This window comes from Cyclopterus lumpus, chromosome 14, assembly GCF_009769545.1.
Source record: "Cyclopterus lumpus isolate fCycLum1 chromosome 14, fCycLum1.pri, whole genome shotgun sequence".
NCBI lineage: Eukaryota > Metazoa > Chordata > Actinopteri > Perciformes > Cyclopteridae > Cyclopterus > Cyclopterus lumpus.
The window spans coordinates 5452187-5470831 of NC_046979.1; the positions used below are offsets into that span (position 1 = coordinate 5452187).

At 39.4% G+C, this 18645-nt stretch overlaps 3 protein-coding genes and 1 non-coding gene across 18 annotated transcripts; 2 read left to right on the forward strand and 2 right to left on the reverse strand.

Annotated features, from left to right (window-relative positions):
- The first annotated feature begins 171 nt into the window (after positions 1-171).
- Positions 172-11615, forward strand: LOC117743248. Of its 13 annotated transcripts, none has more exons than XM_034551090.1 (12): positions 225-355; positions 2071-2175; positions 3026-3068; positions 3392-3435; positions 3647-3680; positions 4047-4081; positions 4166-4207; positions 4290-4320; positions 4411-4463; positions 4576-4635; positions 4720-4779; positions 11379-11506. In XM_034551090.1, exons 2-12 carry the CDS (start codon positions 2073-2075, stop codon positions 11483-11485), a joined length of 612 nt encoding a protein of 203 aa, XP_034406981.1. In that variant the 5' UTR covers positions 225-355; positions 2071-2072; the 3' UTR covers positions 11486-11506. The 13 variants fall into 13 exon arrangements, with proteins under 13 accessions (XP_034406976.1, XP_034406985.1, XP_034406979.1 ...); XM_034551096.1 differs by lacking the exon at positions 11379-11506 and adding an exon at positions 5615-6083; XM_034551085.1 differs by having other exon boundaries at positions 172-355; positions 3382-3439; positions 4166-4320; positions 4576-4626; positions 11379-11615.
- Positions 6209-14607, reverse strand: pgk1 (phosphoglycerate kinase 1). 3 transcript variants are annotated; one of them, XM_034551082.1, is made up of 12 exons: positions 14417-14607; positions 12236-12286; positions 11874-12029; positions 11614-11758; positions 9779-9882; positions 9573-9692; positions 7665-7779; positions 7367-7546; positions 7111-7288; positions 6836-6934; positions 6625-6705; positions 6209-6590 (listed from the first exon to the last, which is right to left on the reverse strand). In XM_034551082.1, the coding sequence occupies exons 1-11, from the start codon at positions 14479-14481 to the stop codon at positions 6665-6667; spliced, it is 1254 nt and encodes a 417-aa protein (XP_034406973.1). In that variant the 5' UTR covers positions 14482-14607; the 3' UTR covers positions 6209-6590; positions 6625-6664. The 3 variants fall into 3 exon arrangements, with proteins under 3 accessions (XP_034406973.1, XP_034406971.1, XP_034406970.1); XM_034551080.1 differs by having other exon boundaries at positions 6209-6594; XM_034551079.1 differs by having other exon boundaries at positions 6209-6705.
- Positions 14608-15741: 1134 nt separating this feature from the next.
- LOC117742483 (cytochrome c oxidase subunit 7B, mitochondrial) lies at positions 15742-17634 on the reverse strand. The gene is made up of 3 exons (XM_034549895.1): positions 17506-17634; positions 16441-16556; positions 15742-15950 (listed from the first exon to the last, which is right to left on the reverse strand). The coding sequence occupies exons 1-3, from the start codon at positions 17540-17542 to the stop codon at positions 15867-15869; spliced, it is 237 nt and encodes a 78-aa protein (XP_034405786.1). The 5' UTR covers positions 17543-17634; the 3' UTR covers positions 15742-15866.
- A 211-nt stretch (positions 17635-17845) lies between these two features.
- On the forward strand, positions 17846-17957 carry trnal-caa. Its single transcript has 2 exons — positions 17846-17883; positions 17912-17957. It is a non-coding gene; the product is annotated as a tRNA-Leu (tRNA).
- Positions 17958-18645: the final 688 nt, after the last annotated feature.

Sequence of the window (18645 nt, forward strand, 5' to 3'; positions counted from 1 at the left end):
GTTGTCATCTTTTTTAGTTTTCAAAATATCGACCGATAAACTTCAAAAGGACGTGGCTCAGCAAATAACCAGACCAAAGTCAACAACCGTTGGGCCAATCATGACACAATTTGCAGGATATGTACACAAGAGTACTTAAAACATAATTTAAAAGTGTCATTGAACTCGACCTCTATGGGGCGCTACAAATGCAACAACGACCACGTTGATGTTTTTGTGCCAAATCTTCTGACCGCACAGAGAATGCAGATCTCCTCTGTCTCGAGTTTGACGGATGTGGGGAGCTGTTGAAAGAGGAAGAACAGCTTGTGCTGCTGCTATTGTCTGAAGAATGAAGGCGGCCGGACGACTGAAGGTAAAACACAGCAAACATGTCGGAAATATGCCCGTTGACTGAATTAAAGCCTCACATTTGATTGTTTAATATTATCTTAAAATGTGTGTGTTTGACTGGAGTACTTTTGCCTGTAATTCTTATGTTTTTGCACTTGAGTAATAACTTATATACATCAGAATAGTTCATATAAGATTACATGAAAGGGAGCATTCTGTTGCCTTATGACTTGTACTTCAAGTACGTTTTGATGCCAACACTTGGTGTACTTTAACCTCAGTAAAATAATGAATGCAGGACTTTTACTTGTAGTCGTAGTTTTTATAGTGTGGTATGTACTGCATATATTTTCTCAATACTTAATACTAAAATACATTAAATTCTGTACTACTTTCTGATTTCACTGAAACCTCAACTACTGTACTTAAGATACATTTTGAGATACTTGTACTTTACTTGGGTATCTCCATTTTCTTCTACATTATACTTCATCTTCACAGCATTTCGGAGGGAAATGTTGTACTTTATACACCAATACAGTCACTTGTTACTCTTAGTTTTTACAAATAAATACATGATATCCTTGTATAATATGATTTAATACTATACTATTAATCTAGTTCACCTATCTGGTATTAAATATGCTCCACATTGACAAACTACAACATTAAAATGCTCTCACGTGTTGGTACGCCCTGAGAGGTAAGTGACACATTTTCTTTACGGTTTGTGACTGAAGAACAGGTGAACAACGTTTTGCAAGGATAATCTAAGATCTTTAAATGATTCCTTAAAACACATGGGAAAACATAGTCATGTGATTTATTTTCTTCATTTTGGCCACAAGAGGCTGATGTTTACCTCTACACGCTCTATTGGACTAAATGCATTCATGTTTTCTTCCAGGTGAGTTTTAACTTCCTAAAACACAATATATGTTGCTTTTGTTTAGAGTGTGTGGAGAAATTAAAACTCATCAGAAATGAGTACAACAACAAAGAATTAGAAAAAGTATCCCGACAACAACAACAAAAACACCAGCCAAAACCTTTTTAACCCATTTTCACAGGTGAAAGAAAAGTAAAATTAGTCAAATTATCCTGACAATATTTTCCTTAAGTTATCTACACAGGAGAGAAAAAAACAGATGACCACATTTAATTTCTTATTTACTCTCAGGGCTTCCATATGGAAGTGATAAAAACATAATAATAATAATAATAATAATAATAATAATACATTTATTTATATAGCACCTTTAAAAACAGGCAAAGGAGACAATTCTAGGCAATGAACACAATAGAGGAATAGAAAATTACAAATACAAAATAAAGCAGAACAGACAAACTAAAATAGTGGAACCAGCCAGTAAGAGACTGTCGGCTAGCCAGCCAACGCCAGTTGTCCAGGATTGTCCAGGATTGTCCAGGCGGCAACGGTGGAGAGCAGGAGCCAACGGCAATCACAAAATAAAAAATAATCCAAGATTTGCAGAATAATTAAGTCAGAAGAATGGCTACACTGTTAAATAAAAAACTTCACAAGTCTCGTATACAAAAGGGGCGTTTCAGTTTTGTTTTGGACAACCACATCCTGTGGAACAGGAAAACCACGGCTACTTCAACCATGACGGGGAATGACGGTTGATGGTTGACCTGTAGACGGCAGCTGAAGTTAGTCTACTTTGAGGTCACATCATAGTCAGTTTTTATTTGTTCTTCTTCTGTGTCTTTTAGGTATGATAGGGAACTCCAGTCTGCTGGCTGCAGTCCTGACTGTTGTGTCAGTGATGTGGTTGAGTCTGCTGTCTGTTCTCTGCCTGCGATGCAAAAAGAAATCCAGTAAGTTCATTTATATCAGAGGCCAGAGTGTGTGTGTGTGTGTGTGTGTAATACTGGGCTCTTTTAACTGTATTTACAGGCACATTTTGGGGACTTTTCCCCCTTTTTTTTGTGAATACTTTTTCAATCTGTGCTCGAGTTAGATATGTCCTCTGTATATTATCGACATTTTGGGGGCGTTCGCTGCCTCCACGTTGAAGACAGGAAGAGCAAAGTGGGTCGACGGAGGTTTTACCTGCAGTGGAATGAAACTAAGTCGAATTACTTGTGTTTAAAGTGGCAATTTAAAAGATTTTAATAGAAATAAATGGCCCCATCTATAACATAAATAGATGAATAACTAACACACTCACGACTCTCCTGGAAAAAACACCATGTTAGTGTAATATTAAATGTAATGTTGTAGTTATATTCCTCCACTAGCTGGCTTGAACTGTAAGTCATCATTTATTTGTCTTTATAAGTCTGTTTCTGTTGCGCTTTTACCAACTTTTCCACCTCAGCCAAGCGTAAACACTTTCTGCCCACTATTTAATTTCCATTGAGGGTTTCTATTTATATGCAAACTGAAAATGCACATGAGAACAGGCGGATGGAAACACACTTAATGCTCTGACTAGTTACCGAGGCCCTGAGGCGCTTCAAATGGAACGCCCGCAAAAATATTTTCCAGTTTCTAATTTTAGCTTCTTTTAATTTGCAAAAGTGCACCAAGCAACATCAGTCCCGTTTGTTTACAGTAACTTCACACACGTCCGTCTTCAGAAAGCAGATTTGATCAAAGTGTTGAATAACACTGATGTTGAAAGTATCGCACGTCAACGTTTCGTCTGCTTTGTATTTCTTGCAGAGGTCATACACGAGGAGCATCAAATATACAACCCGCAGATGTTGTGAGTGTTTGTATTTGTTTCACGTTGGTCGACCTTTCTATCGACTTTTTCCAGATGAATCCAATAGCATTGGAAGAGAAATTTAAGGGAAATTATTACCCAAAAAGTCAATGGAGGCTAAAGATAAAATGAAGATGCGGTCCAAGTTATGGAAAATGTATTGAATTGATAGAACATATAGAATCTTATACAGGTAACACATCTTTTTCCTCTTGATACATCCATGTTAAACTCCTATCAGTCACATGGCAGCATTGTATTGAATTGTTTTGTTAACAATTTGATATATAATTTGAATTCTTTCATAAAATATATCCCGACAGCCAACGCGGGGGAAGTGTGTTTGCTGTGACGCGATCAAAAACAGGCAAGTGAGGGATTATTCATATTCATTACTCATTATACATTTTACAGTACATGTTTAAGTTCAAATTCAAGGTACTTGTGCTTTACTAAATTATTAGAGAACAATTTTAGTTTTCACTGCACTACATTTGTCTGACAGCTTGAGTTACTTTTCAGACTACTTCTATCTCTGTATTTAACTGACCTTTGACACCTTGTTTTTTATTTTTCAGTCACAAGAGCCAATCAGATCACGTCAACCGCAGTGTACGTATACTCTGACAGACATCGGCTCACCTCGCAGCCGCCAGTGTCTTTAAAGGAACGGTTCAGCATTTTATACGGGAATACCCTTATGCTTTCTTTCATACGATGAGAAGATTAATCAAATGTCTGTACATACAGAGCTGGAGACGTGGTTAGCCTAGCTTAGCATAAAGACAGGGAACAGGGGGAAATGGCTAGCCTGGCTCTGTTCAAAGTAATACAAAAGAAACGAAAACACTGAAAACATCTCACTACTTAACGTTTGATCTCCTTTGTTTGATCTGTGCACAGATAGAATTGTAAAAACACATTCTCATTTTAGCAAAGGAACCATGTCTTTTTAATTGTAATGTATTTGTTTTTCAGTGAAACACAAAGGGGGTTTGAGGACTTTTCAACAGGTAAGATTCTTATGTTTATTCTCATGTCAAAGACTTTAACACCTTTCATCCACAAGAGGTTTAAATTGAATGACTCTGCTACAGCTGCATTGGAGGAACAGTCAAACTATGAAAATATCTCAAATGGTAAATTCACAGGCACAAAACACAATAAATACATTTCTCTTTAAGTGTATTTTTCACACATGTCATTACTGTGTTGCTGCAGCCACAACAGGAAGTTTGGAACACACATATGTGTAAGTTTTAAAGCTATTTTTACTATATTTTCTCATTCAAAATGTGTATGTATATATATACACACATCATATTTGTGTATTGTCTTGTAGAGCTCCACTCCCAATCTCAATATATGAAAATGAACAAAGGCCAAGAATAACTGGTGAGCATCTGCACTTTACTCTTTAAAACTACAAAGTAAAAGATCAAGAAAATAAGTTCATAACCAATTATTCTCCAGTTTAACATTCATAATGTGCCCCTTTTTCTTGTAGATGCTGATCAGACTCCAGATGTCTATGCTAACATGCACACTTCATCATCAAGTAAAGACGGTTAGTTCAACCGTTGACGTAAACATTTATTACATATCACAATAATTAAGACTCTGACGTTCAACTCATACGTTCACCGAACAGATGAGGACGACTACGAGAACTCTGAGTTTCTGGACCAAGTTGTGCAGGAGCAAAATGATGGTGAGTGCCATAAATAATACTTATTCATTAAGTTCCATTATATTCTATGGTTTTGTGTACCGATACTCTACTCAAGCGGAAGAATGTTTGTACCCTTGTAAGTAAACAGACTGAATCAACTCAAGCAGAGCTACGTCTTTAGTGCAATAAACTTAATCTGCAACTATTTTAGAAACAATTATTGTTTTAGTCATCTTAAACCCAAAAAGAAAGTAGCTTGAGGACAAAAATTTACTTATAAAAAGAAAAAAACAATTAGCATCAACATTATTTTTGGTGCATTGCAGAAAACACATTATTGCTCAATAATACAGCATCATTAATGGAGACAGAGCGAACGGCTCAATCTGGTGGACAGTAATAAAAACTTCTGAAACTTAAACTGAAAGTCTGATATAATACAATGCATGATTTTATTCTGTCGTGGCTCAAATATTGTGGGTTCATTCTTGTCCTCAAGAGTCTGTATTGTGGCTACACAGATCATTGCAGGCTTAAAATTAAAATTGGGCTTCAAAAATAAATTTTAAAAAAAATCCTCGCTCAAAAGAATCAATAAAACCTAAACAATCAAAGAAGACGGGTAAAGTACAAATTGTTGTTTTTTATTTATTTTAAATTTGTAAACGGAATCTCCTTAGATTTGGGTGTTACGTCATTATTGGTCGGTACGAGTTTACATTAAAGCACACTTCATATTTAGTTTTACAGGAAGAGTAAAAATACAAAAATAAAAAAGTTTCTATTGGAATTATTTAAATCGCTACATTGTTTGCAAAAAAGGAGCCACTTCAAAAGATCCCTTTAACCATTCATAAACCTTCTTTTGTAACAGATGAGCCGGATTATGTGAATGAAAACGGCTGACGTGACATCAGAAAACATCAGCCTGCACTCTGAATTTTGTTGTGTTAAACTGAAGTTGTTGTTGTTTTCCATGTGCTAATGATGATGTGAATAAAAATGCTCATGTACCTCGATTGAGTGTCAAACCTGAGGAGATTAATCCAATTCAAAATATGTTGAATAATTAGATGTGAACTTTATTAAAGTTACATTTAGGGTTTAGTAACTATTCATTTTTAAAAATCACATTACTACTTAAAAATACAAAATATTATGTTCAAGAAAGCTTCATAAGTCTTTTAAGCTGGTTCAGAGTTGAATAGGGATTATGGCCTATTATTTTTTTCTTAAGTAACTAAAGCTGTCAGATCAATGTAGTGAAGTAAAAAGTATGATGTATACTTCCAAGATGTAGAAGTCGAAAGTGACATGAAGTAAAGACGAGTAAATCCCTCAAATTTGTGGTTAAGTTAATTCCTCCCAACTGATGCGTCTTCATAATAACCTGTTATGAGATCGTTGTATCACGAGTTACGGCCCGATTACTGTGTCGTTAACATAAAAAGAAGAAACAGTGACAGAATTCAGTTTTCACGCAGATTTATTAAATCTGAATAGATCAGTCGACGTCGACGCGGCGTCTCCGTCTGAACAACCAGATTTAAAAGACAGAAAGCCTACGTACAGCAAATTAACCGTTTCATTACATTTAATGTGGGTGATGTTTCCAAGTGGGTGGTTATTCAAAAGTGAGCCAGCAACACACACACACACACACACACACACACACACGAGCCGGTGCTTAAGTATCTCAGGACTGAACGGACAGATTAAACCCAGATTCAGGCGACGGTAACAATCTGATGAGTTTCAGCCATTTGAGTCAGCAGGTCAATTTCTTGTTTTTTACGTTTCAGACGCAGGTACCCACCTCTCCAGACAGACACGCACACACACACACACACACACACACACACACACACACACACACACACACACGTCCTCGCACATTCACGCAAACAGCAGGCTGACAGGAAGTTTAGGCGCTGCTCAGTGCGTCCACACCTGGCAGGACTTTACCTGAAAGAGACAGCAAAACACACCGTCAGTGACACCACGCTTCAATACATAAACACCGTTTATGTGTTCAATACATGAACCATAAACTAGACTGCACATGTTTAAAAAAAAAAAAAAGAAAGTCACTCACCCTCAAGCAGCTCCAGGCTGGCGCCGCCTCCTGTGCTCACATGGCTGACTTTGTCTTCTGTGTCCCACTTGGCGCAGCAGGTGGCGGTGTCGCCCCCACCTGGACACAAAACACACGTTTTTAAAAGATTTTATTACCACATAAAAAAAAACGAAAACAGAACATTGTGCACAGGGACAGTGTTCGGTTGTTTTCTGGTCTGACGAGGGATGCACCGAGTGGATGTTATTTAGAAAATGCGTCACTTTATTGACCCTGAACTTTGTCTTTCTTACCGATGATTGTGGTGCAGCCTGATTTGGTCACCTCGACCACTTTGTCCATCATGTTTTTTGTCCCTTTGGCAAAGTTGTCGAACTCAAACACGCCAACTGGGCCGTTCCAGACGATCTGCTTGGCCCTGGCCACCGCCTCCCCGAAGGCCTTGGAGCTCTCTGGTCCACAGTCCAAACCCTGCAGAGAAAATTATTACCGCAACAGAAACCCACAAAAAAAAAAAAAAAAACGAAAGATTTTTTTTTTCCCCCTCACCATCCAGCCGGCGGGGATGCCGGCGGCGACGGTCGCGGTGCCGACGGTGGCTTTCTCGTCAAACTTGTCTGCGGTGATGAAGTCGACGGGCAGCGTGATCTTTACGCCGTTCTTCTCGGCTTTGGCCATAAGGTCTTTGACGATGCCGGCCCCCTCCTCATCGTACAGGGAGGTACCGATCTTGAAAGAGAAAGGGGGTGAATTTATAGATATATAAATCGGAGAGAGAGAGAGAAGGCGACCAAGTGTTTCACTGCACATTGTAGGAGGTGCTTGATGTTAAGGTTGTCCTCCTCACCTCCATGTTGTTGAGGACTTTGAGGAAGGTGAAGGCCATGCCGCCGCCGATGATCATCTCGTCGACCTTATCCAACATGTTGTCGATCAGCTGGATCTTATCTTTCACCTTCGCTCTGAGACAGAGAGGCGGCACACGTCAGTATAGATAGAGAGCAGTTTGACCGATATGTACATAAAGTATTAACTGGTTTGTAAAAATGCCTGACCTGGTTATATTATGTTTTAGTCTACCTTTTAGGGATGCAACACGTAGTTTCATGATCGGACAATCTGCCATTTATTCTATTGATGTGCAATAGCTTGGTCTATAAAATGTATTAAAAGTGTACCTTAAAATGTCAATAGGGTAAAACAATTTTAATTTTTTTTAAATACACATTTTAAGATGGTCCTTATTCTGCAGGCCTCCATTCATTCTTGCCTCATTGATTAATTGTTGCAGCTCTAAACTGTTGAATTTTCAACCACCCCAATATTAACACAAATAGCTGGCACAGTGATTAAGTTGTAAAATGCCATTTCTTAGTCTTATAAACTGTTGTTTAGTTCTGTTTTGCTCCCAGATAAACCTCTAGATTACAATCAATTAAAGAAAACAGTTATTTCAGACACACGATTCCACCAAAAACCCATCCAAATAACCAACCAACTGTGCATCAACAATTAATTGATATTCAACATATTTGTGATCACTCAGAATTACAACCTTTAAAAAAATTTTTTTTAAAAAACACACTTTTGTCGTTTATCAGTAGTCGTTCACTGACTGATCGTTACAAACTAATGATCAATGTGTTCTGTTTGTGACCTGAAAGTAGCGATTGGCCGAGCTGCTCGACGCCGAGACAGTTGCACAATGCACTCAGGTTCAAAATGGACTTTTGACACGAGGCCAAAACCCACACCGCAACTGAGCGGACGTTTTCCTCTGATCTCACCCAACATAGAAAAAACTAAAGTAAAACCACCTGCTGCAGCTTACTCTACACTGCGTGTAACTTCTCATATTACGAAAAGTACGATATAGATCTAGTTTATTATTATTAGTAGTATTATTATAATAATACATGCATCACTGCCTGCTGGTGTCTTGATGCAGTTGTACACCACAGATTACATAATGAGCTTAGACTCTATTCTTGGACGGCCACCTGGGTGTATTAAAAAAAAAAAGCAGCAGTGATAATATATCAAAATCACAGGAGAGAGGACAACGCTGACAAAGAAAATCTGGTATTGTTTTATGCTTTCAGCCAGTATACGCCATAAAACAGGGTAAGAGGTTGAAAATAAAAAGTTGAAACTGGACCAGTCTGGTTAATGTCAACTAGTTTAATGTTTGCCGTCACTAAAACGATGGAGACGCGACTATAATTAGTCAAAAAAAAGAAAAAAAAGAAAAACGTTTCAGTGCAGTAGTCTTGTGCACGTCATATCCGAACTACACCGGCATGCATAATTTCTCCACTCTTCTCAGATTCAGCGCTCACCGGGGGTCCTCCCACCCCGCCTCTATGACGTGTTTACATCACGTCTGCTTATGATGGTCCACCTTGAAAATGTGCAATCCGAGTGAAACCACAGGGGGATCTAGATGTAATATGTAAATAAATACATTTAAAAACATGCACGTTCATCCAGCTAAACACTACAGTATTAACTCCAATACATGCAAGTGCACATTCCTCGTAGATTACTTTAACGTGAATGATGCATTTCGAAAGAGAAAATAGTTGCCCCCGTTGTTAAATCCTGCGTCACAGTATAATAAACATGTGCAGTGGTGGATCCGTTACTCAAACTGGACTTGATGTGCTTGCATCGTTACATTTTAAAAACACAGGTCTGTTTACAGTATAAACGCCCAACTACTCGCTCCAAAGTGGTTGACATGGAGCGCACTCACCCTCCGAGGATGGCCAGGAAGGGCCTCTGAGGCTTCTCCAGAGCCATGGCAAAGTAGTCCAGCTCCTTCTTCATCAGGAAGCCGGCCGCCTTCTGATCCAGATTCACTCCCACCATGGAGCTAAGAGGAAGAGGAGCAAGAGACATAAACATCACATCACAGCTGTCGCTGCTTCCGTCCTCCATTAAAATCCCCACCCTGCTCACCTGTGGGCTCTGTGAGCCGTGCCGAAGGCGTCGTTGACGTAAACGTCTCCCAGTTTGGACAGAGACGCCCTGAAGGAGTCAATGTCGCCCTGAGAGGCCTTCGTCTGAGGGACAAAAAATAAATAAAGGAAATGGCTTTAATACGTTTCTTCCAACATGTTTCCGTTTATGCTTCACATGCAATCAGTTACTTTGTTACCTGCTGGTAAACAGCCGTCGAGAGGAGGAAACAGTCCGTTAAAGACTTCAATAGAAACATCTTCATGTTATTTAACCAACATTCAGTGGTTGAATGCAACCAAGTACTTCAACTTAAGTACATATTTTATTGTAAATTTACTCATGATTATATATTGTTTTGTACCATAGAATCAATTTGGTATCTAGAATCTTGGAGTTTCACTTGTATCTGAACTAAATTTCTAGGTTAACATTCCTAGCGGTTCCTTTATGGGTTAAGAAGCTAAATAACTCAAATTAACACCTCTTGAATCAGCTGGAAAATGCATCGTCACAACGCTAAAAACAGAGCCGTTTATTCTCCGCTCGTGAAATGTTGACTTTAGAGAATCGTGGTTCTCACAGGAAGGTGGCACTACAAACGCATGACGTTGCAATAGAACAAGATTAAACAACCACAAACGTATATGAAGAAGTTAGTTAAAATAGCCATAAACAATCTACAGCAGTAATATTATCTCAGAAACAGACAATAGAATAGTAAAAACATTGAAGAGAATTACTGCACAGACTAGTAATAATACTTTCACTAGGTATTGAATGCAGGACTCTGACTTGGAGTATTTCCACAGTGTAGTATTAGTACTTCCTTCACCACGGACTACATTGTTGATTGGACGACACATTGGATGTCAGTTCTTTGTGGATCAGGTTCCTGCTGCCCTTTCACTGATGAAGGTTGTGACCGTGTGACTGGAGGGCAACAAAAAGGTCACGCGAGCTCCTCAGTGTCGTTCAAATGTCACACGAGAGCGGCACGCTTCATTACGGATTCCTACAGTCACAACTTATCAAATATTGCCTGCGGGGCTTTTACCTTTGCCCCAAAACGCTCCGTTAGGCAAGGCCACGCTTTTGTTGCACATTCAAATTCATAGCATGGTCATAAGGAGTTGGGACACACTTTGAGATTCCTCTTGCGCGATTATTTCAGCCGCTATCTGAGAAATGTTTGTTTGATGAACTAAAAATAAAGCCTGACGCGGTACACAGCAGTACAGTAGAAAACCAAGCCACACAGGCCGCATACCTACCAGGCCTTTCAGGACAGGAAAAGCAACACGTCCAGCCAAGACAGCGCCGCTGACCTTCAGGATAAATGTCAGCAGGTCAAAGCTGCCGACCCGCCGCAGACCGACACTCATACAATGTGTGAGGACGGCCCTGAGCCTCTAGTTTTACTGAGAGGCCAAGTCCAGCAACTTTTGGTGGCCCACTAGAGCTTTAAATGTTGTGAAGTAAACATAGTGCCCTGCAGTAGGTTGCATATGAGAGGTTGTTTCCAGCACTCAGTGTTAGAGTCTCTGCACCATCAGACGGTGACGCTGCAGCTGGAGTGACTCTGCATTTTCTCCTCCAGGTGAGCCAGCGGAAAGGAACAGACAACCAGTGTTGCCAGATTCAGCAACAAAAACTGTCCAATGTTCATGCTTCGGCATCTTTTATCCTCCAAAATGCGGAGTATGAAATAATTTGATACACGTTTAAATAAAAAAAAAATATATAACACAATTATTGAGTTTGTCCCATAAAAGGATTTTGGCCCCTCAGAGCCTCCATTTTCTGATACGTGGTGGAATATACATTTTCCTCACCTTGTTGCCAGAGGAGTCCTTGCCCTTTCCCTCCTCGGCGACGTGGAAGCGGAGGTTCTCCAGCAGGATGACGGATCCGGTGGCGGGGCTGGCGCAGGCAGCTTCCACCTCTGCACCCACGCAGTCCTTCAGGAAGGTGACGTCTCTGCAGAGTCACGGAGGAAACGGTGAGAATGTGCAATGATTTCTGGAGGCAGGGTGTGATTTATTCATTTGTCAGTCTAATCTGGACACACCCCTTTTTCAGTTAATCAACTAACCTCCCCAGCAGGGTCTTGAGCTCGGCGGCGATGGGCTCCAGGGAGTATTTCTCAGGCACAACGTTTCCGTCGGGGCGTCCCAGATGGCTCATCAACACGACAGATTTGGCTCCTTTGTCCAGGCAGTGTTGGATTGTGGGAACGGCCGCCTTGATCCTGTAAATCAACACACTTTCATTAAAACGTTTCCCTTGAACCATGCGATCATTTATTTTTAACCTTCATTTATCTGAAGGATTGAAGAACAAGATGTTCATACAACTCTAGATTGTCCTTTTTTACAAGCAAAACATACAAAGAAAGACCTTTTGGTTTTATTATGAGACCAGATGACATTATTTAGATATTAGATGGGACTTTACCTCTGGTTGTTTGTGATCTGCTTGTCCTTCATTGGAACGTTGAAGTCGACCCTGAAAGAGAAGAAAACTAAAATAATGCCATGTCCGACGCATTATGGACAGCTGTGAACATAACATGTAGTCCAACAGCACACTGGGGCTTTTCTTATATGAAATTTAAGTCAAAAACCTTCTGACAACTCAAACTGAGGTTCACAGCGTCAACATTAACCCCCTTAAGTAACACATAAACAACCAAAGATATGCAGGAAACCTTCTTTTCCTGGTAGAAGGGATCAAGGAAGTAGTCTTTACACTGGAAACAAATTAAATAAATATAACTTGAGTCGACGGAAATTGAGTGCCAATTTTATTTTACGTTAAAGAACATTTTATTACGAATTTCTGAGCTAGTGAGTCTACCGTACGGTCATTCTGGCACAATATTCCCCCTTTAAAGCTCTTACAATACAAACAACTTGATTTGTTGCATTGCATTCTGGTACCTGTATGCTATCAATAGACAGTCAACAGACACGTTCAGACGCATTGACCACTGAGCTCATGAGAACATGCTGCATCCCTCGTACTCCAGGCAGTTACATAACCACCACCTCCCTCCCTTTGTCTGTGGACCTGATGCACCGAGACACATGACCAGCCTAGACACACACAGCTATATTAACACTGACCCATTGTCTTAGCTTGAAACCAGCAGCTCAGCAGCTCCTGTGCCCTCGAACAACTGCAGTAGTTTTCCGGTCTTTCAATGTGCCAATCGGTTTGCTCAAGGGTGGATCTGGATATTATTAAAGGTTTTGTTGCATCGTTCAAACAAGTACACACTCGACACACATTTGTCAGCATGAGAGCTGCAGAATCAATCTTGAGGGGTGATTTCAACCTTAAAAAAAATAAAAAAGGAACTGCAGTTGTTCACAGCACAGGTTCGCTAAAGGCAAACTTAAGATAAATTCATTCTTAAAATTCCTTCGGCTCCAGTTTAGGTTAACGTAACCTAATCTTTATTATCATTTAAATGAAGCTCTAGGAAGTCAGTTCATTGCCTCCAATGTTGGATTTTGGCTCCTGAACAGATTTCTGAAACACTCCCGGGTCTCCACAGCAACGTCACGCTCGCCTTCCTTTTAATTCTGGACGAGCAGCTCTCACAACGCCTGCTCGTCTACAGCCAGAAATTTCAGTCAACACAAACATGCTGTGGCAGGAGCCTGGGTGTGATATGAAGTAACTTATTGTGTCAACACAGGAGACCAACTCAACATGGAGTGGATTTCACTTGGTAACACCGAGCGGTGCGAGCTGGAAGCTGCTGCAGGCACGAACCTTGTCCAATGCTGCCGTTCATTGCGTCACCAATCTGAGCAAACCGACGTTGACCTCTGACATTTCCACAGAGGGTGTCGGTTTCAAGCGCCAATGGCCATCGCAGTCTATGGGAATGCATTACTTTACAGATTCTTATTGAGAATTATGAGGTATTCTTTTAGGTTAAGCTACCCAGCAGTATATAAAGTGATTAACATCAGCTCGACCGTTACCAGCTGGAATGCAACTTTTACACAGGTACTGCACTTGTGTACAATTAAAAAAAAGGTACTGTATACTATTGTACATTGTTACCTCACTAAATCTATGTGAGAACTTTAACTGGTTACTTTGCAGATTCCTGCAAAAACAAATACATGATGTATTATTATAAAAATACTCGGTTTATAAAACATTATCCCTCAACTTTACCAGCTACAACATTAAATAAATACAGATTACATCATTTACATATTAATTGACAAATATACCTGGATTACTGCGGAATTTCCTCAGATTATCACTGCAGTGCCACACAGACATTAAAAAGGGATAATTTGCATTATTGCAGTGACGGTGCTGTACTTTAATGTTGAGGGCTGACTAATTGCACGTCGGCTGCATCCATTTAGCAGCGCTTCACAGGCACGTAACGTCACTGCAACACGGGGGAGAAACGCGACAGGCAACAAGTATCGCCGGTAACCATCCCGTTAGAGTCACTACGGGAGAACCGAGCAGCTCGTGGCCGCAGGAAGTAAAAGGTTTGAGGAGCAGAACGTCTCCGAAGTAGCAGGGTAGCTAACGTTTAGCTCGTGTCTAATAACCCCATTTCCGCTGAGCGGTTCTTCTCGCTACGCAGTATCCGCTCACCTCATAATGACCCGCTTGCCATTGACGTCCACCTTGTCCAGGGTGAGCTTGTTAGACAGAGACATGTCGCTTGTTTCTGTTGTTCCGCCGGCTCTTTCCTTCACTCCTTCCTTCGCTGGGTCTCTTACGCCGGTTAGCTACCGAGTGACAGACAGCGGTGACCTTAAGCGCAGCGCGGAGGAGGAGCAGCAGCGAAGGGGTGGAGACAGGACACGCCCACTGGCTGCTGATTGGTAACAGCCGGAAGACAGCGAGGCATTAGATTGGATAACGTTGCTGTCCGTTATCTGACGTAAGGTCACGCTTCCTCTGGTGACGCTGTCAACTCACCCTCATTGATTTCACAGGAAAAACACTAAACACTACTAAAGGCACATTTACTCAAATATTGTACTAAAGAACAAATTTAAGCCGTTGTGGGTATATACTCATATATTTTAGTAGTAAAAATAACTACTTTATTCTTTTTGGGATAAGAATATACTATAAGGACTATAAAGTATAAGTACTCATAACAGAATGGACCATTTCAAAATACACATTAATGCACAAATGGGTTCATCATTTATGTTGAAGATGGTGAAATTGGAGCTAATTTAAATTTCCTTATGTACTGGTGGGTACCTGTGTCTATATTATTACATGATTAATTTGATTCGTATTGATACTTTGAATCTGCAGAGTAACCTAAATTATCAATAAATGTGACGCAGTAAAAAGTACAATATTTGATATGGAGTAGAAAAGGTAGCAGAAAATGTAAGTACCCCACTGGAATGTAACTTTTAAATTTTAAGTACAGTACTTAAGTAAATGTACTTGGTTAAATTCCACATATATATTTACACAAGGACTGTATTAAGGTACAATTCTCATGTACATGTACTTTAAAAAAAATGTTCTGCTACTTTTGACTCCATTAAATCTCAAAAGGAAAATGCACTTTTTACTTGACCACATTTATTTGAGTTTAATAGTTACTACCCAGTAGTATACAAAGTATCTAAAATTGGCTCCATGCTGACAAACATTAAAATACTGTGACATGTATTTGTTAGTACTAAAACAATATATTCTACAAAATATAACAATGTGAGAGAAGCCATTTTGCATGAATACTTTTTGCTAATACTTCTGAGAACTTAAGTAAAATTCTGAATGCAGGAGTTTGATTTGCAAGATGCAAACTCCATCATGACTTCCAAAAACAACATTTCAACTTAGAGAACCAGATACCTCAAACAGCTTAGATACAGCTGTGATGGATACGGTAGCCCCTGTGTGCAGAACATTCACACAGTTAAAAAAAAGAAAAGAAACAATGATGAGTAGAATCACTCATAATTTATTTGGACAAAGTAACTTGTTGGAATAAACAGGCATTTATTGTTATTCAGCTGTACAACCAGAAGGTTTATAAGGTAGGATGCAGGTCTGTCATGGAGGATCTTCACTCCTCGGGCACTCTCCATGGTTTGGGCGTGAGCGTCCCAATAGGTGACATGTTCCAGGTGATGCCAGTCTGAGTCAGCACCTGCAAAGACAGCAAACTAGTTTTTCAAGGGCAATGGTGCACTTTCTTTGTGACTCTTAAAGACCCTGTTATTGCAAAGAAATTCAACTGTAAATCCAGTCTACAGCTGAACCATATATTTGTCAGAAATCATACACAAAAACACAATGAAACATTCTAAACCACTGCATATCTGAGGCTTGAATATAGAGTTTAATAAAGGGGTTGATATCTGTGAACACTTTTGTTGATCAGTCGGCAAAAAAAAACAAAAAAACATTTCCAATTGTATTCCTAATTATACAAGTTAAATTAAAGATTTTTAGTATTGTGACTGGTATCCCAGAACTTCCCATTTCTTTCACCCCCATAACTAAAACCGTGGGAGGTGTGCATCGCATTCATTTCCCCTGACTTCAACATGTCTAACCTGCACTTGTGATGCTCTATTAACCACTTTGTGAGGAAGCTAAATGAATGCGACGTGGCCTGACGGGACAGCACCACTTACGTATGCCCACACAGCCGTGCAGAAGACCGTTCCACCGATCATCACGGCGGTGCCGTACTTGGCATGAAAGTCCTGGGGAGCGGTGGAGCTGTGCCTCACCTGCCTTGCGGTCTTACCTGGAAGGCAACAAAACACAGTGGCATTTATATTGCACCATTTGGTAACTTATATTCTTTAATTTTTTCCATTTTGCAGTTTTCTTTTAATGTAGAATGTAATTCAATGAATATATGTAACTTAATATAAATACACATGTAAAACAGACACAGTCCAGGGTGCTGTGATAGAAACTAGTATGATCATAGAGCTGGATATTCTGATCAAAAAAGTCTCTTTTTCAATTCACAGTAGCTCCTGCACGTGACAATCACAAGCAATAACAATATGATTTCACGGTGTAAAATACAGTTTAATACACTAGGAATTATTTTTTAGCAATAAGATGTTAACCCTATTTTACGTTATATCATCATGTTTATACTTTTGTGTATCTGTACACGTCAAATTAAAAAAATGTTCAAGCACAAATGGAAATGATGCATCTTTCTCTGTAAATTGAGCACATTCAAATAAAAGATGACTTCTGATCTAGACATCAAGATATGATTGTCCTTATGTGCCCTTCCTAAACCCGACTAACACATGTGCCTCCTCTAGACAAGTCAGCGTAGCTTATTATTTTATATTACGTTACTATACAAATACATATTTCCATAACTGACTAACGTCACTCAATAAGGAAAAAAACATTTCAAGTGGGAAATCTTATTATTATGCTAATGTATGGGCCTCCTAATGAAGGCTACTTCTTGTACCGTTAGTAGATTAACTCAACATTTAACATGCAATGTGTTTTAATCTCGGATGATAAAGCAGGGCAGCTATTTAGACACATAATTGTGTTTTTTGGGAGATATAGTTTACGTTAGCTTGCCTTGCAACGTTAGCACGCTGACCTCGGTCAACCACCAAAGACCAGTCCGACTTTTAATGTCCTGATATTAAACTGTCGACTGTCACAAATAAACACAGACAACATAATTAAACACGAACTAGTTTCCTTACCGGTGATGTTAACTGCAGCTTTAGCAAACCGGTACATGTTGTCTAGCTTGGTGCTTTCGGATACCCTTGAAGAACGGAAGTGTAAGATGGCCACCGCACGGAGACACACCGGAAGTTACGTCACGTAATGTGAGCATCCGCCGACCGAGTTAGCTAGCTAAATGTTATGTTGAAAACGGTGGAAACGGAAGTTAAAGGCACATTTTACATATCAGATAACGAAATAAGACATCGTGTAATTTCGATTTATGTATGTGATGGATAAAACACAACTATATATGATCGTTTGACTGATTTAGGGAGCGAATATAACCTAATTTGACAGAATTAAAGGCACCGTGTCAGGATGGCCGAGTGGTCTAAGGCGCCAGACTCAAGGACTGATATCCTTCCACTGAATTGGGACTTCTGGTCTCCGAATGGAGGCGTGGGTTCAAATCCCACTTCTGACATAACCTTTTTGTGTTAAACAAAAACAGCTTTCAGATAAATTAAACCAAATATGTGCCCCCGTCTTTTTTTTAAATATAAAAAGATCGCCGTCGATATTCTTGTTAATAGTTCACCGGATCCTGGTATTCTATATTCATGACTACTTTTCCATCTTGTATTCAGCAGCTGTGGCTGTGAGATGGTTGACTCGAGATATATTATTAATACAAAAGTGCAATAATGTCCGGCTGTAATTATAACTGGGACACATATAGTTACACAGTAAATCATAATGTTGGCACAGAATGGCCTTGGAATAGAATCAAGTAGATAATCACATACAAAGAATTTGTCTTTAGTAAGATAAATAATTTTCTTTCTTTTTTAAAGTAAAAAGCAGAAACATATGTATGGAAGATTGACAATTGAAATATTAAATAAATATGATAACAACATATTTAGCTGTGCTATCTCTACTTTAGGAAGAAAGCCAATACGGTTTGTGCAATAATATGCAAAATATTAACCAAAGAATGTGCAAAGGTTCACAGTATGAAGCATAAAGAATATGGTCATTGCACAGAGATAATAAAGACGTGTGTAGATGGGGAGACATCTTTATGATCCACAGAGAAAAACAGATGTTGCAGCAGCACAAAGACATATACATAAATACAATATACATGCATACAAATTAAAAAATAACAA